The 23,243-nt window shown below is 54.9% G+C and overlaps 1 protein-coding gene across 1 annotated transcript; it reads right to left on the bottom strand.

The window, feature by feature from the left end:
• Positions 1–3,222: 3,222 nt before the first annotated feature.
• BPIFB2 (BPI fold containing family B member 2) lies at positions 3,223–21,958 on the bottom strand. The gene is made up of 15 exons (XM_047746279.1): positions 21,850–21,958; positions 19,468–19,561; positions 17,538–17,642; positions 16,498–16,644; positions 14,804–14,864; positions 13,049–13,109; positions 8,500–8,591; positions 8,071–8,256; positions 7,807–7,860; positions 7,063–7,233; positions 6,418–6,485; positions 6,192–6,237; positions 5,449–5,512; positions 5,067–5,143; positions 3,223–3,511 (listed from the first exon to the last, which is right to left on the bottom strand). Exons 1-15 carry the CDS (start codon positions 21,956–21,958, stop codon positions 3,470–3,472), a joined length of 1,377 nt encoding a protein of 458 aa, XP_047602235.1. The 3' UTR covers positions 3,223–3,469.
• Positions 21,959–23,243: the final 1,285 nt, after the last annotated feature.

The following is a 23,243-nucleotide window of genomic DNA, read 5'->3' as shown; positions in this document are numbered from 1 at the left end:
AGTCTCAGAGCCCAAAGAGGCCCCTTGGATCTTCTTTCTCCATCTTGCCTAAGTCCTGCAGCATCTGAAGATTTCAGTGGCTTCCTGTGGGTCAGGGGGAACCAGGCAGGGGTCGGGACATTGATCCAAGCCCTGACCTTCCACCCGCTTGCTGTGATCTCAGGCAAGTCCCTTCTCTCTGGGCCTCTTCTCATCTGTAAAATGACAGAGCTGGAGATGACACCATCTGGGGAGAGTTCCACGGATGGGGCCTGTCCTTACCTTGCTGAGCCCAGGGATAGCCTGCAGATGACAGACCTCTGCCTCCCAACCCTGGGACGAGAAAGTCCTTATATTCAGGAACCTGATTAGCTGTTTGGGTAATTAAGGGTTTAATAAGGCCCAGATAATTATCTAGCGGCCCAAAGAACAGGAACCCCGAAGCTCACGTGATGCTTCAGTCTGTTCCAATGTCAATAACACAGAGGAGGAGAGTGGCTGGGGAGCCTGGGTGCTGCACGAGGGTGGGCGCTGGGAAGGGGAGGATGCGGTCACCTTAGCCCGTGTCAGGGCTCACACTGCGCCCCCCTTCCCTGCATTCAATACCTCCCACCAGGCTGGACACGTAGTTGGCACTCATCTGTTTCTTCCACAAACGTTTATTGAGAACCTACTGTGTGCCAGGCCTGTGCAGGTGCTGCATTGTACTAGGCTGTTGGGCTCCTCCTAGAGCCTACAGCGGGAGATAGACGTGCCACAAATTGACAATCACAGAGCCAGGTCATTCCTGGGGTGGTAAGGGTGGTAGAAGCCGCTGACCCAGGGGGATGAGACAGGAAGGGAAACAAGGAGTTGACGTTAGTGCCGAAGATTCGTGGAGCAGAGGGTATTATAGCTGATGCCCGAGGAGCAAGCAGAGCCTCTGCTCAAGGTGTTCCAGGTCGGTGTCGGCAAGTGCAAAGGCCTGGCAGACATTGCGGACCGTCGGAGATGCACAGGGGACACAAGGAGCTAATGGCCCCATGGGGGATCCTCAGAGGGACCCTCCTGGAGGAAATGCCAGGAGTTGATAAATAGCCGCTGAGCTTCTTTCTGGGTCCGAACCTAGGACAATGAGGGCAGGGGGATCCCGGGGCCGCACCCACACTGGCCACAGAGCTGGGGCTGGAACCCAGGCTTGGCTGTCTAGCTTCTCGTGTGCTTTCCATGATGCCCTAGGAGGCCTGGCGGGGGGACTCCTTGAGAGTGTCAGAGAGTCCCGGGGTGTTGCTGGAGGACGGAGGTTTTCTTCATCCACCCCGCAGGGAGCCCGGAGCTCTAGAAGATGGAGGAGGCTACTGTGCTCAATGTGCACTGGGGTTCCTGAGGCCGAAGGGGGTGAGGGCCTGCCTGAGGTCAGCGGGAAGGAAGCCAGGTTGGGACAGGAGGAGAGAAGGTCCTAGGTCAGCCCAGTCAGGCTCCATCCTGATCTGAGCCCTGAGCTGGAGGAGCCAGTCTGCAGATAGCATCGTTTTATCCCTGCTGATCCGCCCCTGACAGGCAGACGGACAGACAAACCTCACCTCCTCCTCCTGGGGGCAAATCTCCCCTCACACAAACACCGTGTGCCTCCAGTCAGCCGGCCCTCCCTGCCTCTCCCCAGGGCTGTCCTGGGTACTGTGGGGAGAGCGAGGAGGCAAGGAAGGACATGGTGGGGAGGCTAGAGAAACCCCCTGCCTAAGATGTCCTGGGAGAAAAAAAGCCAAGGCAAAGGCTTAGAGGGCAAGTGTGCAAGGTGTGGATGGATCTGTGGAGGGGCCAGACCTGAGAGGGTCAGTGACCTTCTGAACACACCTACACTGTCCTATGATAAATGAGGGAATTCAATGCATCCCCGTCAGAGTGAGGGCGATGCTGACTTTTCTCAGCAGCTGGTGGTCGGATCCCTGCACTGACCGCTTCCTGCATGGACCCTGGATCCCGACCCCACAATCTGTTCCTAAGTTATTACCTTTCTCTCCTGGCTGGGTCTGTATCTTAGAATTTTATCTTTCTCCTATTCTAAATCACCCAGCCTTGGGTTAAGCCTGTATTAAGTCCCAATAAAAGTAGGATTAATGCATGAATTAACTAAGCAACCAAATGAAAGAAAAGTTGTGCTCTCCTGAAGACAGTCACGAGGTTGGATGTTACAGCCGTGCCCCACCCCCTCAGCACTGCTCACACCTGTCACCTGCCATCCAGACTCTGGGTTTGTCCAGGCCCCTCAGCCTGTCCCACCAAGACTTCAGGGTGAACCCGTAAGCCTTAGAGGGAGACAGGCTAGTGTCCCACTGTCCCAAAGCCCTTGCTCACTGAGGGTTGGAATTCAGGCACCTTTCACCTCCCGAGGAACATAAACAGAACGTGAAGCCTCTCTATCTAGGCAGAAAGGAACACTGTCTGGCTAAGAGCTTAGGTTATCAAGGGAAAAAATCACATGGTTTTCGCCAGTCAGGGTTTACGTCCCTTGTCTTCCCTAGGCCATCTTGTCGTGCTGACCCGCGGGGTTCAGAGAACTTCTAGAGGTAAAGAGGTAAAGGAGTGAGACTGGCCTGTGGGGCCACAGCCCCAGGAAGCAGGCCCCCTCCTTTCTACAGACTCTTGCCTATGGCTCAAGTAAGGCCAAGACAGAGAGGCTGTCCAAGAAGGCAGTGCACTCCCTGTCACCTGAGGCTTGTGACCCAAGGACAAGCCCTAGATGCAGGGGTGGGGGGTTGGGGGTAGGACTGGACATCTTATTCCTGGAGCTCAGGAAGGCCTTGGGCTTAGGCATCTGCTGTCACATCCCGCTCTGAGACCCGGCACATGGCTCTTCTGGCTGGGCCTCAGTCTTCACCTCTGCCAAATGGAACCCCACAAGCCTGCCTGCCTTGTAAGACTCCTCTGAGGTTCTAGAAACAAGACGGGTTTGACACTGTAGAAGGGGGACGCCACCAGTTGAGGACAAGATGTGTCAAGTGTCACCGTGGTATTGGTAACTTCCAGCCATTCTGCGGCTCTCCAAGGGCCCCCTTTCAAAATCCAAGCTTCCCTGGGCAAGCAGGAGAGGGAGGCAACAGATCTGGTCAGCAGAGACCTGGTAACACGCTATTCTTCTACAGGTGGCTTTGGTGGCTCCAGGGACAAACAGGACCCAAGAACCGGATGGAGGCGGCTAGCCTCAGGTTTGTGCCAAGTTCACCAGGCCTGGTTGGAAGTTGTGGCTCAAGAGGAAATGTTTAATGCGAGAGGGGACAGGTCGGTACAGCCTGGAGGAGCAGAGCGACCTACTGCTCACATCAAAGGAGGGGGAGGGAAGGGAGAGGGAGGGAGAAGAAGAGTAGGGGAGCGAAGTGGGAAGGGGAAGGATGGGAGGGCAGGGAGGGGTGCTCAGGCATTCAGAGAAGATTGAGCAGCCTGGCTGGATCCTCCAGCTCGCTGGTGATGGCTAAGCGTGGCTTTGCCTCAGTTTCCTCCTGGTGGTCCCCCCTCAGCGCTGGTATAAGAGTCCGCTGGATACCACAACGTAGCCCTGGAGGGCAAAGAAAACCTTGGGCCAGGCTGGAGGCCACCTGAGGACTAATAGGACCCCCAGCTGCCCTATCAGCCTGGCTTTGAGCTCACGCTCTGCCACTCTTGCTGGGTATGTCCTGAGGACAGTCCTTTGCCTCTTCTGGCCTCAGTTTCCTGCTGTCCCTGCAAGCCCACAATGGGGACACAGCCAGAGCACAGGGACAGATCCCCCAGTGACACAGTCTGGTGGGCGTGGTGGGGACCAGCGCTGTGTTAGGACTGGGAGTCCAAACACTGAGTGTCTTCTCTGGGTGCAAGTCTCCCCAGCAGAGCCAGGAGCCTCCCACATGTCCTCTGCTCTCTACACAGCACTGCAGAAACATGCTCAGGGCCTGCTGATCATTCATTCATTCATTCAACAAATCTTCATTGAGCCTCTGCTCTAAGCCAAGCCTCTGACCTAAGGGAAGCCCTGTGCCATCTGCTGGGAACAAGGCAGACCCAGTCCTGCCCATGCGTAGCTCATGGTCCAATACCGTAACCGTTATTAAATTAGAACCAATTAAAATTAAATAAAATTTACAATTCAGCTTCATAGCTGTACTAGCCACATTTCAAGTGCCCAACAGCCCCCTGGGCCCAGTGGCTGACCGTGGCTACTGCACTGGACTGGTCAGACTTCCATCTTCACAGAACATTGTTTTGGACAGTGCTGGTCTAGGGACCTTTGACTTTGGACCCAGTTGGCTGGACTTCTGAGTACCAGGCTGGGTCAGCCCCCGACCGTGTCTGTTTGCGAGAGTCTTGGGGAAATTCCCACTAACAGCTCAGGCTCCAACATGTGCCGATTGTTGCTTTTTTGCAGGGTGGAGGGGGCAGTCCCTCAAGGGCCTTGGGACCATAGTTCTTAAGCAAGCAGGGCATCATCTCTGGAAAAACATCAGTGGGTCCCTCTTGGGGGATCTGAATAACATGCAGACGTTGCGCTTGTGGGACCTTGGCTAAGCTTTCTGTCCTATGCGTGTCTTGTTGAGTGGATAGAAAGAATATTATCTTTTTTTTTTTTGGATCCCAGGTGAAACAGAAAGAAGTTGTAGGGTGTCACCCTGGGCAGTGGTGACTGAACTTCTCCTGGGCCCACAACTTCTCATCACGGATAGTGATTTTAGAAGGGTCGGGAAGGCCCCCATCCCCCATCCAGCCTGCAGGGGTTTTTGTACAAAGCTGGAAGAAGTTTCTCTGTCATCTTCCCCAGACACCAAAGGGCTGTCTGTGCCCACCCCAGGGCACAGATCACAGGTTGACTGAAGCTGCCGAACGTGGCCTGGCATGATATCTGATGAGGACTAAAGGGTGGGCAAGACCTTTGCCCCAGTGTCTCTGGACATCCTAAATTTTCCGTCTCATAATGGCTAACGATTCATGGCATGGTCTCAGCAGGAAGAGTGGACACTCCCAGGCCTGGCTAAGCCTGTGATTACACTGCTAGTACTGGCAGGGAGGGAAGACAAGAGGGGGTCCTGCCTCCCCAAGCCCAGCCTTCCCCCGAGGGTGGGGAAAACCCAAAGACGCACCTCGTAGACGAAGACCTCAGAATTGACATAGCGAAGGTTGACGACCTTGGGGAGGGCGATCCCCATGCCCAGGAGAGCTGAAGGAGGGGAAGGAGAAACTGAGCTCAGCCCACCGGGAGCCCCGCTGGGAGCCAGCCCCGTGTGAGGTCCTCATGTGCGCTGTGACACAGAGCCCCCCACGTGGCCAGGGAGGGGGGCCATCATTATTATACTCACTCTACAGAAGGGAAACCTGAGGCTTAGAGAGGAGAAAAAACTGAAAAACTCCCACCCTCTTCACCTTTGAGCCCGGGAGGTGGGAAGCTGCCCGGAAGGGAATGTGGAGCCATAGTGTGTCAGGAGGGGACCCCGGGGAACCACCAGCGTGGGGGGCAGGGCTCACCATTGAGGTGATCAAGCAGGGGCTTCTGGAACAGGGTGTCCACGAGCGGGTGCACTTGGTTTGTCTGCAGCCGTGTCATCAGGGAGATGGGGGGCCATTGGCCCGCTCCAGTGAGGGGCCGGGAGAGATGGACAGATGGGCCACGCGTGATCACACAGACAGACACAGACAGACACACAAAAAGCAGAGACACAGGTCGGGGGAGGAGGGCAGGTCACCCCTGTCCTGCCTTCAAGCAGAGTCCAACTACCCCTTCTGGGAGGAGACTGAGGCCAGCACTGGCCTTACAGATGCTACACGGCCGACAGGTGGCTGGCGGACTGCCCGATGCCAGGTGCCCAGCCACCTTGCTGGTGCTGACCAATGGACAATGGACTGATGGTGGGTGGCCTTAGGGACTGAGAGGCCAGCCAGTGAAGGACCCAGCTGCATCACGTGGCCGAAGGAGCAGCCAACCCTGTGTGACACTGTCTTGTCAGATTTACCAATACACTCCGAGATTCTTGGACTAACCAGTCATCACCCACCTGGCAGGGACAGGTTGGCTGACTGACCGACCCCACTGAGGAACCAAGGCTGACCGGCCGACTAACAGGCTGACAGCCCATCTGATGGGTGGGCCCCCCACTGACCACTGTTCCCGAGCACCCTGGGAGGAAGCTTGATCATAGTGTGCTAGCACATGGGTTCAAGGTCTGTCCTACACAGGGAGGGTTCTCTGGAGATCCCAGCCCCACACTCACATCAATGAAGCCCACATTGGAGGAGGCCACGGTGAGCTGGATATCCCTGAAAACGAAACAGGAGGGTCAGAGCTGGGGCCTAGATCCCCCTTTCTACCACACCACACGTGCTGCCTCCCAGGCTCCTCTGACTGACACTGCGACAGGTGACACTATGATGAGTGGCTGTAGGCCCACTGCACAGAGGAACACACCGAGGCTGCTGGACCCAGGAGGCCTTGCTTACCCCAGCACAGATGTGGTCCCCTGAAGCTTCACGTTGGACATGGAGAGCTGGAGGCTCAAGTTCACAACCTGGGCATGAAGGGAGAGCAAGGTCAAAGAACACAGAGCCACAGCGGAGCCCTTAGGAGGCCACCGGCTCTCATCCATTCCCTGACTGATTCAGGTGTTCAAGAAGCATCCGTGTGTACCAAGCCCTGCACACAGCACAGTGTGAACGAGAGAGACCAGGCCTCTGCCCTTGGGAACCCTCACAGGCCAGGGGAGGAGGTGAACAGTGACCAAAGTAACCAGACAGGGTCCTTAGGAGCAGGTGCCTGGAAATGGTAGCATGGGGGGTTGGGGGCCTGATGGGGACCATCTTTCTCAGGCGGTCCAAGAAGGCTGCCCTGAAAAAGGCTGCAACATTTAAGCTGAGACTGGAAAGATGAGGAGAAGCTAGCCATGCCAAGGGCTAGAGGAAGAGTGTCCTAGACACAGGGTCCAACAGCACATGCACAGGGCCTGTGGCAGGAATGTCATGGCAGAGAGAAGGAACAGCAAGGACACCACTGTGGATAGAGCAGAGCAAGTGAGGAAAGTGGGGCAGGAAGTGAGATCTTGGGAGTCACAGCCCTCCCGGCCAGCCCCACCAGCCCACCTCACTCACCACATTGAAGGAGAAGAGGGACCGGAAAGCCGAGTTGGAGGCCACAGCCTGGACCTCCACGAAGGGCTGCAGCCGAATTGTGGCATTGTTGGTATGAAGTGTGGCCACGGGTGTGGCACCCAGCCGCACCTTGAGTGCCACAGGCATGGGCTCAGGGAACTGGCGGGCCACCTGGAGGAATGGAGAAGGAGAGAAGGAGGAGTGCACCTAGGGGCAAAGTCTGGGTGGCTCTCTGCGCATTGTGCCTCAGACGCTGATCAAGCCACCAATCATACATGACTGGGCCACAGAAGTGTGTCCCCGTCAGGCCCCTGCCCTCGGGGGCACCCAGCCTGAAGGTGGTGGCAGGCATGAAGACGGGCACAGCCTGTGTGATCTGTGCCAGGAGGGACAGTAGCTCAGGGGCTGTGGGAGCTCAAAGAGCCTCCTGGACCAGACTGGGGATTGGGTCCTCCCCTAGGAAGCCACCCCTGGGCTTGGTCTTGAAGATGGAACAAGAGAAAGGGAAGCAGAAAGGCCCTTCAGGCAGAAGGCAGCGCTTGGACAAAGGCACAGAAGGAGGGAAATAGCATGATGTCTGGCGGGGGCGAGGGGGAGCATCCCTGGGGTGGAGAAGGCGCAGAGGTAAGGACAGAAGCTGAAGCCCACAGAGGACAGATCCCAGCCAGCGCAGGCCGCCAGTCAGAGAAGCTCCCACCCCAGTCTCAGGTCTCAGTCCCTGAAATGACTAAAAATATCACCAACCTCAGGGATGAGCTGGCCCAGAACGGACGTGTTCAGCAAGTTGTCCTCCGACTTCTGAAATCAGCCCCCACGTCCCGACAGGGTTTAGGGCAGCCGCTCCTCAAACTCAAACACCTCTTGCCTCCCCTCGGCCCCCTTTCCACCTTTCCAACAGCCACCCTGTGTCCCCAGAACTTGGGCGGCCCCACCCACAGATTGGCCCCTGTGGGGTCTCCCTGTGCTGGGCCACTGCCCCGTGCTTGGGGCAGTGGGTCCGACCCTCACCAGCTGCCCCGTGATGTCCAGGTTGAGGGCACCAGCCTTCTGCAGCAGCAGGAGGGCAGAGTCGAAGAGGTCCTGGGAGAGGCCCACGGTTGCCATGGCACCAGCGGCCCCCACATGAGTGGGCAGCACAAAGTGGGTGGCCTCCACGGGCAGGACGATGGGCTTACCCAGGAGGAAGAGAATGGCCTGTGGGGTGGGTGGGCGGCAAGAGGGAGAGGAGTGGTCGCCTCAGTAGGGTGGCAGCTCTGTCCCCGACCCTGGGCTCTCAGATGCCGCCCGACCCGACAGGCCTCACACCCATGTCCGCCTCTAAATGCCATTCCAGCTCCTGTCCCTTCAACACCCCTGCTCCTCGAGGAATGTCCCAGGACCCCAAGGACTCCAGAGGCAACAAGCCCCCCAGCTCTGGGCAGACAAGGCAGCACTTACACAGACATCCAAGGAAATGTAGTCCTCAGTGACGGTGGGTGCGTTGACCATGGAGTAGTGGATCTGGGACTCCGGACCCACAGGGGTGAGGCCTCGATAAGAGCAGGATAAAGAAGAAAAGATGGTACACTTAGCCATCTCCACCAAAGCCTCACTGATCCAGAAAACTTGATTATCGGACAACTTTGGTTAGCCAGACCCAGGCCAAGGAACAGAAAAGGGAAGAAAAAAGGCCTCTGAGTAAGGGACCTTCGGTTGCAAAACTCACACATCCAGGAATCAGCCACTTGGGGCCTACGGACTTTTGTTAAGACAGTACTAACAGTTCGGGTTTTTGTTTTCCTAATCAGTGAAAGACGAGAGACACGGAATTAGAAGGAAGGAAAAAAGCAAGAAGGAACCACAGAAAAAGAATGGCGCTCACACTTATGCAGGTCTGGACATTTGACTTACACTGTCCCATTCAATCATCACCATGATCCTGTAAGATTAGGAGCCCATTTTACACACACACACAAACGCGCGTGCACGCGCGAGCATGCACACTTTGATGAGTTCAGTTGTGCCCAGGGTCGTGTATCTGGTCTCCTTGGCTCTAAAACCACGTTCTCTCTCCACCTAATCACACAGCCCTCCTACAGAAACCCAAAGTCACGCACCCCTGGGGCCATGCAATGCAGAAGCATGGAGCAGGGGTTCCCCAAGACACCCTCAGGGAGCCCTTCGGGGAGGCATAGAGGAGAGTCCAGTTCCTATCCTATCCCTTTGGGGCAAGTTTCCCCCAAAGCTCAGGATATTCTTTTTTTTTTTTTTTTTTAAGATTTTATTTATCCATTTGACAGACAGAGATCACAAGTACGCAGAGAGGCAGGCAGAGAGAGAAAGGTGGAAGCAGACTCCCCACTGAACAGACAGCCGGACGCGGGGCTTGATCCCAGGACCCCTGAGATCATGACCTGAGCCAAAGGCAGAGGTTTAACCTACTGAGCCACCCAGGTGCCCCGCTCAACATATTCTGATTGGAAAGTTTGCAAAGGGCAAGTGCCTTGTGGGAACCGTATCTCTGGACGCAGTGAGGCTAGCCAGCGTGGCAGATGAAGGCTCAGCCCCATGGTCAGGAAAGCCCGGCTTTTAGCAATAGGTCCTCAAAGGCTCCAAATGACCAAGGGGTGTGTGTGTGTGTGCACGCACACACACATCAGATTTCTGCTGGATTTTCTATGTCTCTTCTGGATTTAATTTTATTTCCTCTAATGTTTTGGTAGTTTCTTGTGATCATAAAAACAATACACTATGATTCCATTTCTACAGCTCAGTAGGCTGTCAAAGATTGGGGTGGTGGCAGGAGGCGGGCAGCTCAGAGGGACTTGAGGGGCTGGCGAGATGTTCTGTATCTCGAGTTTGGTGGTGGTCCCATAACTGTGACTCAGAGGACAGGACACTAAAAAGAATACAGGACTCCGTGTTTTTAAAATGAATAAAAACATGAAAAATTTTAAAATAATATGTATTCGCTGTGGACATATAGACATTTTTTGAAGGAAAAAATATAGCCCCAAATCTCAAATTTTTTTTTTTTTTCAGTATTTTCTTCCGCAGAGACAAACGGCCTCCCATCTGTCCCTCCCTCAGTAAAGCTGCGACGAAGCTGGGTGTCGCTTTGGGTCCTTCTCTGTTTTCTTTACAGAGTGTCATTATAGCTTAGTTAAGGGCACAGCTCTCAAGGCAGACTGCCTCAGTTTCTTCATCTGTAAAATGGCGCTAATAATGTTATAGGAAATATTGGCGCTCATTATACTGTATTTTGCCAGGCATGTTGCTAGGCGATTGAATGACCTTTTAAGTTGTGCTTTTTAGTGACTCCTGCCAGCCCACACTCTAGGTACCCATGACTCATATATACAATCCCCGAGGCCTAGATTTCCTTTACTAGATTGTTTTCAGTTCCTCAAAGAAAAGGGCAAGAGCCAGTCTTTGCTGGGACCCCAATTACAAGACGTCCTGATGGAGATCGCCACACTGAGGAAGAAGGGAGGGACGAATATTTACTGAGCCTGTTGTCCTCCAGGCCCTTAGCCTGGGCTGTCTGGTAGCAGCACATGGGAGAAATGGGAATTCTGAGCCCATTTTTTTTTTATTGAAATAGGCTCAGAGAGATGGTGACTTCATTTCACTTAGTGACTTCACTAAGATCACACAGCAATGGAGCCACAAGGCCAGAATTTAACTTTATGTCCTCTGATTCCAGATCCTTTCTCCTTGTCCTCTTGGTGCCTCCTGTTAAGGTAATAGGCAGGTTGTGGCACTGAGGGGGGTGGGTGTCATCAAGGAATGTTCCCTGAGGGGACTGTGAGGTGGGCCATGAAATGTGGGCAGGGCAGTGGCTGGACATGAGAGCAGGAGAAAACCAACACAGGTCTGTCAGTGGATGACTCTCACACCACAACGAGGATTTTAGGCTCAGAGCCTGCAATTCCCCATCTATTAATCGGGGATACTGATGCCATCTCATGGGACTGTTGTTAGAAGTCGGCACAAGAAAGCCAAAGCTAGCTTGATGTGAAAAGATTGACCACAGAACCCAACACAGATAAACATGGACGCTGCTGGCCATCCCTCCCGGCTGAACAGCAGCATGGCCCCTGCCTCCTGTCCCCACACACTCATTCCCGTGCACCTGTCCCACGCTGTGTCACCGTCAGATGTAAACCCCTGGCACAAAGGAAAACCGACCAATTGCAAAGTGCAGCTCACAGCAGTCAACAGCTCTGGAGTTTCCAAAATCAGTGATGGTGACCCAGGGAAAGTGCTAGAATCCCAGGCAAAGCCGTCAGATAGAAGAAAGTGTGGTTCAAACAGGAGCATCTTCAGATAGGTGTGTGGGGAAACAGGGAAGCCCGGATTCTGTTCAGAGCTCCCCGAGCACATGTTACTTCCCAGGTCAACAAAGGAAGCATTTTTGGCGGGTCTGGGGATAGGAAGGGGGTCACCAGTGTTGTTATTAATGTTGATGAGTACTACTGAAAAGAAGACAAGGCTGTGGTATATGTATACAATGGAATACTATGCAGCCATCAAAAGAAATGAAATCCTGCCATTGGCAACGACATGGATGGAACTAGAGGGTATTATGCTGAGCGACATAAGTCAATCAGAGAAAGACAATTGTCATACGATCTCTCTGATATGAGGAATTTGAGAGGTAGGGTGGTGGGTCATGGGGGTAGGGAAAGAAAAAAATGAAACAAGATGGGATCGGGAGGGAGACAAACCATAAAAGACTCTTAATCTCATAAAACAAACTGAGGGTTGCTGGGGGGCGGGAGGGGAGGGATAGCGTGTTTGGGTTATGGACATTGGGGAATGTATGTGCTATGGTGAGTGCTGTGAAGCGTGTAAGCCTGATGATTCATAGACCTGTACCCCTGGGGCAAATAATACACTATATGTTAATACAAATAAGTAAAAAATAAAAAGAAGAAGACGAGGCTGGCCTGCTTTCGTAGCTTTTAGCTTCGTATTGTGAGATGAAGTCCTGATCGAGCCTTGTTTAGGCCACCACCAAGGCCACGCTTCTGTGTGGACCGTGCGTGGTAGCTGTGAACCTGGGGACCCAGCCTGCAGCCGGGGAGGAAGGCATGGGGGGCGGTAGGGAGGCAACTGATGAGTGGTGTGGGTTGGCCGATGTACAGCCCAGCTCCTGCCTATCAGGGAGGACACAGGCGCAGACCCCTTAGTTTCCAAGAGCCCCTCGGGGGGAGTGAGCCCCAGTTGCACACCGCAGTGCCTGCTCCCGAGCACGCCCTCCTTCCCTGTGCTGCTGGGTGCCTTCCCCACCCGTGTCCTGAGGACCCGCCGCATCCGAGCCTCTTACGTCCACATTTTGTCTCGGGGTCTCCTTGTGGGGGGATTAGCCTACAGGGCTTTCTCCTAGTATATGCCTAGTCCGCCTTGGATAGGAGGATCCCCGGGAAGATCAAAGGCGGACTACTAGCCTGACAGCAGGTGGAGAGGAGAGAGAGGCTTGCCTCTGGGTGGGGGGGGCGCTGAGAAGGGGAGCTGGGGCGGGGGCACTTGCAAGTAGATGAGCCTGAGTTCTGCTGAGCACACACTGAGTCAGAGGAGCCCATGAGACCTCCAGGAGAAGGGGTGCAGCAGGAAATGGAATGTGAGAGCCTGAGCCCCAGAGTGCAGGGGGAGAGCCCTCCAGACACTGTGGGAGATGTGGGAGCAAAGCCAGGGGAGGATGGGGTCTCTGAGTCTCCAGGCAGGGGAGGAGAGAGCTGCAAACAGAATGAACTACACACACACAGACACACACACAGACACACACGCATGCTTGCACACTTGCATGCACACACTAAACATTTGAAGACTCGATTCTAGAATTCAGAAATTCCTTGAGTTCCTCAAGAATTGTTCAGTCATCTTATGATTGCTCTCCCAGAGGTCAACCCTGATGAGGGGGGATCTTTGAAGAGTCTTGGGGGTCCCAGCAGGGCTCAGGGGCCCCAGTCTCCCCTCCCCGCCCCCGGCTTCCAGGTCTTACCAATTAAAGTTCCCAGGTGGACGTTGAGGCCTTGCACCAGGTTGGAGATGCTCAGGCACAGCTGCGGCAAGACAGAGGGGAAGGCTGGTGAGGAAGGCTCTGGGGCTGGTGGGGTGAGGCCGGGATAGTCTAGGGTCCTAGTCCTGGGCCTGGCATCCCTCCCTTCCTCCACCATCTAGCCAGCATCTTCCAGCACCTCTCCTGGGCCCTGAGAATTCAGAGAAGCTAGGGCCCGTGGGCATGCAGAAAAGAACAGGAGCAGGGGGCCACACCCAAGGGGGCCACAACTGGGCCAGGACAACTGAGGCAGGGAGCCTGCTGCACTGGGACCCAGAGGGCCAGCAGAAGGGAAGTGCTGCAGGCAGGGAAGGCAGGCGGTGGTCAGTGAGCAAGACTGGAGTTCTCCCGGGTACGGTGGGCAGCCTGAGAAGTATATTAAGCTGGGGTCAGTATGATCAAAGGTGGGACTTCAAGAGGAGCGACTACAAGGCCAAGGGTGGTCACAGCCTGGTGCAGGCAGAACTGAGGAGGCTGGGCCAGGGGAGGCCAGGCAGCAGAAGAGAGGGCCAGGTTGGGCTGAGCTGCCTTCAACCCTCGGGCCTCAGTCTTCTCATCTGCAGGATGGGAATGCTGGGGCCCACTTCCGATGGGTGTGGGACAGCATCAGGTGGGTGGATTTGAGGCTGTAGGGACTGAATCAGGAGATGGGGTGGGTGGGAAGGGGCAGAGATGGACAAGCGGCTCCCCCCCATCCCCCAGCAGTGGGACCCTAGCCTGAGGGGCACCATCTCTCACTCTGCCACACTGTTCTAAACTCCTCCCAGATGTTAATGTACCCCACCTCTCAACCACTCCAGGTTGTGGGGTGAGGGGCAGTGCCCAGGAAGGGAGGTTTACTCTCTGTAGGACAGGTGTGGAATTGGGGGTAGAGGGAGGTTAGGTGACTTGTCCAAATGTCCCAGCTGGGAAGGTGGGGAGCAGGATTCAAAACCAAGCCACCCCCGGCTCCAGTGCCCGTGCTCTTGTCCACTTTCATTTTGTCTCTTTTTCATAAGCCACGGGGCTCCTGAAAGCACTGCCTCCACCCCAGCCTCCAGCACGAAACTGGGGCTGGCCCAAGAGCCTGAGCCTCCCTCCGCCGCAGCGCTCCCCACAACCCCAAACCTGCCCTTATTTGGGCCTCTTCATCACTGCCCTGGACCCTCACCCCAGCCTCTTCCCTGCTCTCATGGGACAATGGAGAAACAGGGCACCTGGGTGGCTCAGTCGGCTAAGCATCTGACTTCAGCTCAAATCATATTCTGAGGGTCCTGGGATGAAGCCCCGCATCGGGTTCCCTGCTCAGTGGGTGGGGGAGGGGGGCTCTGCTGGTCCCTTTCTTTCTGCCCCTCCCCTTGCCTCTGCTCTCTCTTTCTCAAATAAATCAATTAAATCTTTCTTAAAAAAATTAAAAAAGCAGGGGTGCCTGGGTGGCTCAGTGGGTTAAAGCCTCTGCCTTCAGCTCAGGTCATGATCCCAGGGTTCTGGGATCGAGCCCCGCATCAGGCTCTCTGCTCAGCATGGAGCTTGCTTCCTCCTCTCTCTCTGCCTGCTTCTCTGCCTACTTGTGATCTGTCAAATAAAAAAATAAAATCTTTTAAAAAAATTTAAAAAGCAGTAAGAATCACAATCTCTCCCATGCCTACAATCCCCCTTTCATCCATCACCTCTTATGAGGTTAGAAGGTCCTCTGTCCCGGGAGAGCTGGTCCTTTACCTTATTCTGCAGCACAGCTTTGATGTGCTTCTGCACCGGGACAAGCAGCCCAGGCGCCACACTGAAAGAGAGAGAGAGAGAGAGAGAAGGCGCTCCTAAGCTGTGGGTCACGCATTCGGGCCCGTTTCTCTTGGCAGAGCCACCGTCTGAGACAGAAGTGTCTCCCCCAAGCCAGGAGGCCAGGAGCCCCATTCCACACCTTGCCAAGTGCCGGACACAGTACCAGCACCACTGTCCCCACAGATGAGGAAGCCGAGCCTCAAAGAAGAGGTCACCGGTTTCGGGGTTTGGAAGTGACCAAAAGTGATGATGAGGCCAGGCTTAGGAGAGACAGAGAAGATGTTGCAAAGGCCAGACTCAGCCACATTCCTGGCCAGCGGGCTTCATGGCCGCTCTGAGCCCGGTGAGCTGCAGGTGCTTCCTGCTTGGGCTCCAGTTCTCTGTGACACACCCAGTAAAGTCCCTTCCTCATTCTGCACCTCAGTTTCCCCTCTGAACAATGGGAGATGCATGTAAGTGGTTTCTCAGCAGGGATCCATAGCAAACCATGGTTCCTTGGGGTTTCTTGAAGTTTTTATTTAAATTTCAGTTAATTAAGCATCTGTTTCTTTGTTTGCCTCTCTCTCTTCTCTTTTTTCCCCTTTGTGCCTCTGTTTTGTTTTTTAAATTCGACATATGAGTGAAATCATATAATATTTGTCTTTCTCCGACTGATTTATCCCTTTTAGCATTATACTCTCGAGCTCCAACCGTGTCATTGCAAATGATAAGATTTCATCCTTTTTTATGGCTGAGTAAATTTCCATTGTGTGTGTGTGAGTGTGTGTATCACCATTGAATTATCCATTCTTAAGTGTTGATCCAAGCGGCACCCCAAGCTCACTGACTGTGCCTCAGAGGAAGTGGGGAGATGGCAGCTGAGTTTTTAATGCCCTTAACTTCTGGGCTTCCCTTTCCATGAGCAGCCTCTGCCCATGAGGATGGAGAGGGCCACAGGACATGAGCACGGGGGGATTGATGCCCAGCCCCCTCTGGGGGAAAGGCCAGCTCCAAATGCCCACCTAGCTGACGTGTGAAAGGAGGTGAGTCAGGCTACCGGGGTTTGAACGCACTCCACCGTTCGCCAGTGGTATAAACTTAGGCAAGTCACTTACCTATTCTGTGCCTCCATTTGTAAAATGGAGGGAGTCCTTAGTCTTCCTGGCGGGGCTACTGTGGTGTAGCAAAGGGCTTAGAACATGCTCTGCACACAGCAAACAGGTGCTCCAGAGGTGGGAGCCACGGATTTGACTCACAGTGAGGTTGACGGGTTGACGGGTCCCAGCCCCCTGGACCTCAGAATCCCCATCCCTGCAGGGAGGGACAGCCCCTGAGGCCCGCAGTGGCCACATCAGGCCAGCATCCTCCCTGAGTACTACGGCAATGGCTGGTGTGCCACGGGCTGCAGGGTGGGGGCGGGGCACTGGGGGTGCGGGAGAGGGGACATGACCTCTGGCTCCACACTCTCTGTGTGACTTTGGGCAAGTCCCTCTCCTTCCCTGAGCCTCAGTGTCCTCAGCCATAAAACAGGTGTGATCCTGGGGGTTCTCTCAGGCCCCTCGTGGCACCTGGGTAAAGGCTGGAGTAGGAAGCTCAAGAAATGGAACCACCACCTTGGGTTTGGACTCTGCAGCCCAGCCCCACCAGGCACTCACCCGGCGCTGCCCTCAAACACAGGGGCAGCGTTGAAGAGTGGGAAGCAGGCGGAGATGCTGACCACGGGGGTCCTGATGGAGCCTTGGGCCACGCGGGCGTCAGCCAGCAGTACCACGGGCAGCGTCAGCTCCAGGGGCTCGGGGATTCTGTGGGACACCCATTCCTGAGCCCCGGCGGCATCACCCAGCACAGCCCACCCTAAAAACTCCGCCCCCCAGCCCCCTCCCCCGGTCTGGGCCTGCCCTCCACTTGACACAGGCAAGACCCCCACTCAGCATGACATGGCCGTCTGGGGGGCAGGCTCAGGGACCTCCAAACTCCACTCAAGGTGATGGACATTGCAGCAGATGGGTGTGAACTCTGGATCTCAAAACCCTCTCCCTGTGACATCCTGGGCCGGCCACTGCCCATCCTGAGCCTCAGTTTCCTCTTCTATCGAATGGACATGAGAGTGACGGCCCCTCTCTCAGCTGTGCTGAGCTTGCTGTGAGGTAGCCTCGTGAGTGGAGCCTGGCCCCCAGCCAGCACTCACACAACGGCCGGCCGTGTCAGCACAGACTAGTTCAAATGGAAGAGATCCCTCTGGAGGCCCAGCCGATCTTTTGGAAATCAGACACATACAAAGTGACTGGGACACAGGACTAATTCTAATAACGACATTTACTGAGCACGGACTCTGTGGCTCGCACTGTGGAAGGGGAGGTGTGATTTTAACTACAGCATGAAGCCGTTCCCTGCGTTCCCCAGCGCCGTGCTGCAGAGTTCCCTCCCACTTCCCAGAGCAGGAGACTGAGGTCTGCAGGGGTGAACACTGAGGGCTGCAGGGGTGAACCTGCTGCCCAGCATGGCTGCAGAGCAGGGCCTAGGGTCTTGAATTCTCACTGTCTCATGCCTCCACGGGAGCGGGGGAAAGAGCACCAGACAGGGAGTGGAAGGCTTGAGCGCAGGACCTGGGAGTTGCTCGCCCCTCTCCCCTCACTCTGTCCCTTGGAGCTTCCCTGAAAATCCATCTGCCCTCCCCACCAGGAGATTCACTCACCGGAAGACCTTGAAAGTAAAATTGGCTGCTACCAACATGCGTACCCCAAAATTGGCAATGAATTTCAGGTCGAATTGGGACACACGGACATTCGAAATCTGGATCCTACGGGGTGAGAATGGAGGTGACACGTGGCTCCCATTAAACCTCGAAATCAACTCCAAGGTGGCTGTTATAAGCCATATCCCCACTGTTGAGGTTGCGAGGAGGAACTCTGACTATTGGAACCGTGGGATGAGGAAGAGGTAGTGAATTCTCCGCCATAGGGAGCATGTAAGCCCCATGGTTGTTGGACAACCAGTTGGCAGGGAAAGGGTGCAGAGAGGATTCCCAGCCTGGGACAGGAATGGTGGGAGATGAGTGTTCGGGTCTTGGAGGGATTTTAGTTTCTGACAGAGTTCGGGAAAGCTTGGAAGGTGGGATCCATGGAAGGCAGAAATCCCCTCTATAGCACTCGCGTCAATAGCTTCGGCTGGCAGCCCTCCAGGGACAGGAAACTCATTCCCTTCAAAGCTGTCTATGCTGATTGCTAAGTACTTTCTAAGTAACTTTTCCTTTTTTTCCTAAATGAGTCATCTTTTCCCCTACACCGTAGGTGGGGGTGGGAACAGACATGACAAAATGATATAAATTTGAAAAGTCACATCAGAACTCCACCCTCCAGGCGCCTGGGTGGACCAGTGGGTTAAGCCTCTGCCTTCGGCTCAGGTCATGATCTCAGGGTCCTGGGATCGAGGCCCACATTGGGCTCTCTGCTCAACAGGGAGCTTGCTTCCCCCCTCTCTCTGCCTACTTCACTGCCTGCTTGTGATCCTTCTCTCTCTGTGTCAAATAAATAAATAAAATCTTAAAAAAAAAATATTCTCCACCTTCAAACGCTCTCACTGTTGGCACTTGGCGGACATCTTTCTGGGACTTTCCCTGGGACACAGGCTGACCTCGACCCTGCTTCTGTTTGCTCGACAGCTCCCTTTGGATAGAGTCCCACTTCTGCTAGCAAGCACACTCGGTGCTGTGGGCCAACAGTCACGTGGGACCAAGCCTGAAACACTGAGTAATCCTCGACTGTCGGGTGTGTCCGTTGTCATCCCGATTCACCATCCGCAAGAGCTGTGCCCCATTCCTACCCTCGGGTCCCCGCCCTGGGGGTCTCCACCCCAGCTGTTGGTTGGTCTGCCCAGTGTCTGAACGTTTTAAATGTTTTTAAATTAGTTGCCATCATTCAGAACTTGGTAGATTTAATCTAAAATTAGATTTTAATATTAAAATATTATTATTATATTATATTATATAATAATTATATATTATAATTAATATATTATAATATTATTATAATATAATAATATATTATTATTATATATATTATATAATATTATATATAATATATAATATATTAAATATATTAAATATGTATATTTAAAATCTATCTATCTATCTATCTATCTATATATATATATATATAAAATCTATATATATATATATGACTTCTCTTGGGAACCCAGAGATCCAACAATAGTGAGTCTGTTCCCACGTGGCTGGGGACAACTCCCTCGGCCCTTGGATCTGAGTTTGAGATGGCCCCCATCTCCCTTGGCCTTTGAGTCTCTGTGGGGGTGCTTAGGCTCCGACTTGTGTCTAAATTTGGTGTCTCATTTTTGGAAAAAGTAGCCAAGGGTCCTGCCAGCCCTGGGGACCCAAGAGCTACAGTCTTATGCCCTGGAGGCAAGATTAATTCAGAGGCACCAGGCTCCCCCTGCCCCCGAGTCTCCACCTCCGTCCCACCTCCTTGATCATCTGTAACCACTCACTTAAGGGGTGGGAGGGAAGGCCTCATCCAGCTGTTGGGAAACACTCCCTTCTATGTGGGGTACTCATCACGGGGGGGTGAGCAACAGGCTGAAGCATTTTCCCCCTAGGTGGGAGCACTCACCTGGTGGGCTGGTGCACCCCTCCATTCCAGTCCAAGAAATACGGGACTGTGACCTTCAGGGCCTGCTGGAGAGGGGCTCTGCCGATTTCTGACACTGCGGGGCCGGAGCAGGATAAGGTCAGGCTGCCTGCTGGGGCCACCAAGCAAAGCCACACGACCCTCCACCATCTGCCCTACATCTTGGGCGGGGAGGACGAAGAGGCTGGAAGGGTCACCCTGGCCCTCAGACAGGTTCGGGGCAGGAGTAACAGCTGGGTCGCAGGGAGGCCATCACAGGGACATCACTCACACTCGGCCCCGCCAGGCCTGCTTTTCCTCTCCTGCTTCTGCCTTTCCAAATCTTACTTGTCTGCCCCACTCCTCAAAAACAAGAGCATCCTTTGCTCTTTTGCGAGACTCTGATCCAATCTCATCTCTTCAGGAGCCTTCCCCAAGTCCCCAAGCAGAAGGAGCATTTCCCAGTAGAGGGGGACAGAAGATGGGGGTGCTATTCTGAGGGCCAGAGTTTGAGGACTCTGGAGTCCCTCAGATCCTGGGTACCAATCCCAGCTCTGCTACTCACTACTGATGTGGCTGCTCTGTGCCTCAGTTTCCCCTTCTGTAAACTTCCAGTGATTTTGATGGTGCCCATCCCATAGTGTCTCCTTAAAGCCTTGGGGCACAGTGGATGTTGGCTCTTACTGTCGCTATTTACTGTGTAATAATTACGAATGTCTCTTCTCTAGCTCTCCCTTTGGGCCAAGCACTGTTCTGAGTGATGTAGCTGCGACCCTGTACCCAGTTTACCGAGAGGTGAAGACACCCGGCAAAGGGGAAGTTGGATAGGCAGAGGCACCCGGCGCCCGAGCCCTGGACTTCCTTACACACCTGTGCTTCTAGGTGAAGGAGGTGCTAACTAAGCAATTTAACACAAGTGGAATGAAGACGAGGGGTAACGGGGTGGGAAGGGAGAACCAAATGAAGAGTCCAGAGCCCTGAACTTCGCTCAGACTCACTATGGGAACCGACGAGTCACTGCACCTCTCTGGGCCTTAGTTTGCTTAGGGCCTGGAGCAGGGAGCCTGTGGTCTCTATGTTCTTGATAGCCTTCCCCAGCCTGGCCTTCTGTGGCTAAACCAAAACTCACACCCAGGCCCCTGGACTCCATTGACAGTGCTCCCCCGACACAGGGCTTCAAGTCTAGGACTTGCGAGGTGGGATTGGAAAAACGCTGTGAAGAAGCCACCCAGCCCCACCTTAGAAAGAGGTGTGTGTGGCCTGGGCCTCCCGCTGGATTTCCACCAAGAACATAGGCAGGTGCGCCTGGGATGGCTCGCTGGAGACAAAGGAGCCTCACAGAGGACGGGCAGAGGGAGGCTGGCCAGCGGAAGGCAGAAGGCCTTGTGTCCCTGCCTATAGCTTCCGTGAATGGCACCATGTGCCAGACATGGACTAACATGGGTCACTAACACGGGTCACTGACCCCCTTCACTGCCTGCCTCTCTGCCCGGATACAAGGGATCCCTGCGCCACAGGGATGCTGCTGCCTCGATGCTCCGTGGCCTGGGCCACCAAAAGCCTCTTCTGCGGGCTGACTTGAGTGCCTCATCCTGTAATCTGAGTTTGATCTGGTCTTGGGGGAAGTGGCTTCTGATTTCTCACCCCTGACCCAACTTTGGTGGGATCCTGGTGGCAACTGGGGGAAGCTTTTGTCCCTCCCTGGATCTAGGTTTTCTCATCATGCCTTCCTCCGGGGATTGGGCAGGTCTTAGAAGGAAGGATGGGGCAGTGTCATAGGATAGAGACCTTGCCCCAGGGGGCCCAGAGCAGGGCTGGTCTTCTCCCTGTGACCCGACAGAGATCTAGCTCCGGGCCCCTCCCTCCTGGCCTGTGCTAGACCCTTCCCCCATCATGCATGTGCACACACCAACCCTGCCGGGCACACACGCGTGGACACCCCCAGGGAATGTGGCCACACCCGTATACACACACCCAGACACATACCATGGCACGGGGGACACGGTTAGACACCCTCCCCGACATTCAAGGACACACATGGGCACCTCCCCACGAATTTGCACTTCTACCCAGACACAGACGAACAAAAGTAGTCAGCCAAACCAAGCCATCCCACACCACAGAGACACGTGAGCACAACCACCCACGCACGCCAGCACAGGGGACGTGGCCATGCTCCCACGCGGGCATTCACTTCGTGTTTGCTGAGTGGCACTTTGTCAGACCTTGTCTGGGGGCCAGGGACACAACAGCGCATGAGATAAAATCCAGGTCCTCATGGGGCTTTTGGGGTCACGGACACACACACACATACACACACCCTTGGGGCCGTGCCCATGCCCGCGCTCAGACACCCAGGGCACAGGCGAATGGCATGTCTCTTACCGTAGCCCAGCACAGCCTTGTTGAGTCTGACCACGGTGCCCGGAAGGGAAGTGCCAACCACCGGCAACAGCAGCGCTAGCAGCAGACCCAGCCCGTGCGCCCAAGCCATGGCTGTCCTGGCCACTGCCCCCAGAGATCTGTGGGCTGGGGTGGGGACAATATCAGAGAGCTTGTCCAGGACACTCCCCCCACTCCAGGCTGCTTGAACCCCACCCACACCTGGAGGTCGCAAGGCCTGCATGGTGATACCAGCCCTGTCTGAGAACCCCCACGTCAGTGCCACGTCTCTGCATCAAGAAAGATCGCCTGCCCTGCCTGCTTCCTCAGGAACCCCAGGGAGATTGGGTCTGGAAGCGGGACCCAAGACCCAGAGAAGATGGGACCTCGCCTGAGGCCACACAGCAAACTAGAGCCGGCTGTAGGACCCAAGCCGTGCCAGAGCAGGAGGATGAGGTTCCTGGGGAGGGAGGCTGAGAGCCGCTTCCTGCCCCGAGGAGAGAGCCCAGGCCCACCACCCCAAGGTCTGGGGCTGTGTTTCCTGATGCCGGGGTCCAGCCCATATGACAGCCCATCCTAGTGTCCCCGCTGTTCGAACCCACCCAGAGGAGGACCCAGGGGAGCTCCGATCCTCATCTCATCCTGTACCCGGTGAGGAATGTCCTAAAAGCGGACCTCTGCCTTCTCCCTCCCCCCCACCCTTCCAACCCAGCCGTGAGCAGATCTGCGTCTGACTCAGGTGTGAGGGCCCACTGCTGAGATGGGCTAGTGGAGGCCCAGCGAAGTGGCACTTGCCCAAAGTCCCCAAATAAGACCGGGGATGGACCCTTCTATAGAAGGCGGTCGGAAGTAGTATTCCCATTGAACAGATGGGGAAGTCAAGGCTCCTTCCTGGAGGAGTGCCAGCCAAATCCCCATTCCTACCTCAGGTGGTTTCCTGGGACAGGTGAATTCTCAGCCCCAGCCAAGGCCTCCTGAGCCCCCTGGCAGGTGCGGAAGCTGCTTTATGAAACTCCTGGGTGTGCAGGGCCCGCTGCGAAGGGACCCAGGGAGGGGCGGGTTTGCTTGTGGTTGCGGGTGTTTTCCCTGCAAACATGGCCTTTGCCAAAATGTTTCATCCTTATATGTGTGATGGGCCTGCCACGTAACCAGGCTGCAGCCAACGGCTATAAGACCCTGGGAATGGGCCACTCTGGGGCCTCCTAGGCCAGGAGATCTGTGGAAAGAGGCCTGCTCTTCGGGGATCCCCCTCATCACCCCAACCAGGCCTGGCCTGGCTCCAGAGGACATGGCTGCCCCTGGCCAGGGGGCTAACTCACTAACCTCTCCAGCCTGGTGCCTCTAAGCTCTCAGAAATGTGACCCTTTTAGGAGGAACAGGAGGCTAATGGAGCCCTA

Source organism: Lutra lutra, chromosome 9 (genome assembly GCF_902655055.1).
Source record: "Lutra lutra chromosome 9, mLutLut1.2, whole genome shotgun sequence".
Lineage (NCBI taxonomy): Eukaryota > Metazoa > Chordata > Mammalia > Carnivora > Mustelidae > Lutra > Lutra lutra.
The sequence above is the reverse complement of the archived record's forward strand: the minus strand, read 5'-3'. Positions and strand labels throughout refer to the sequence as shown.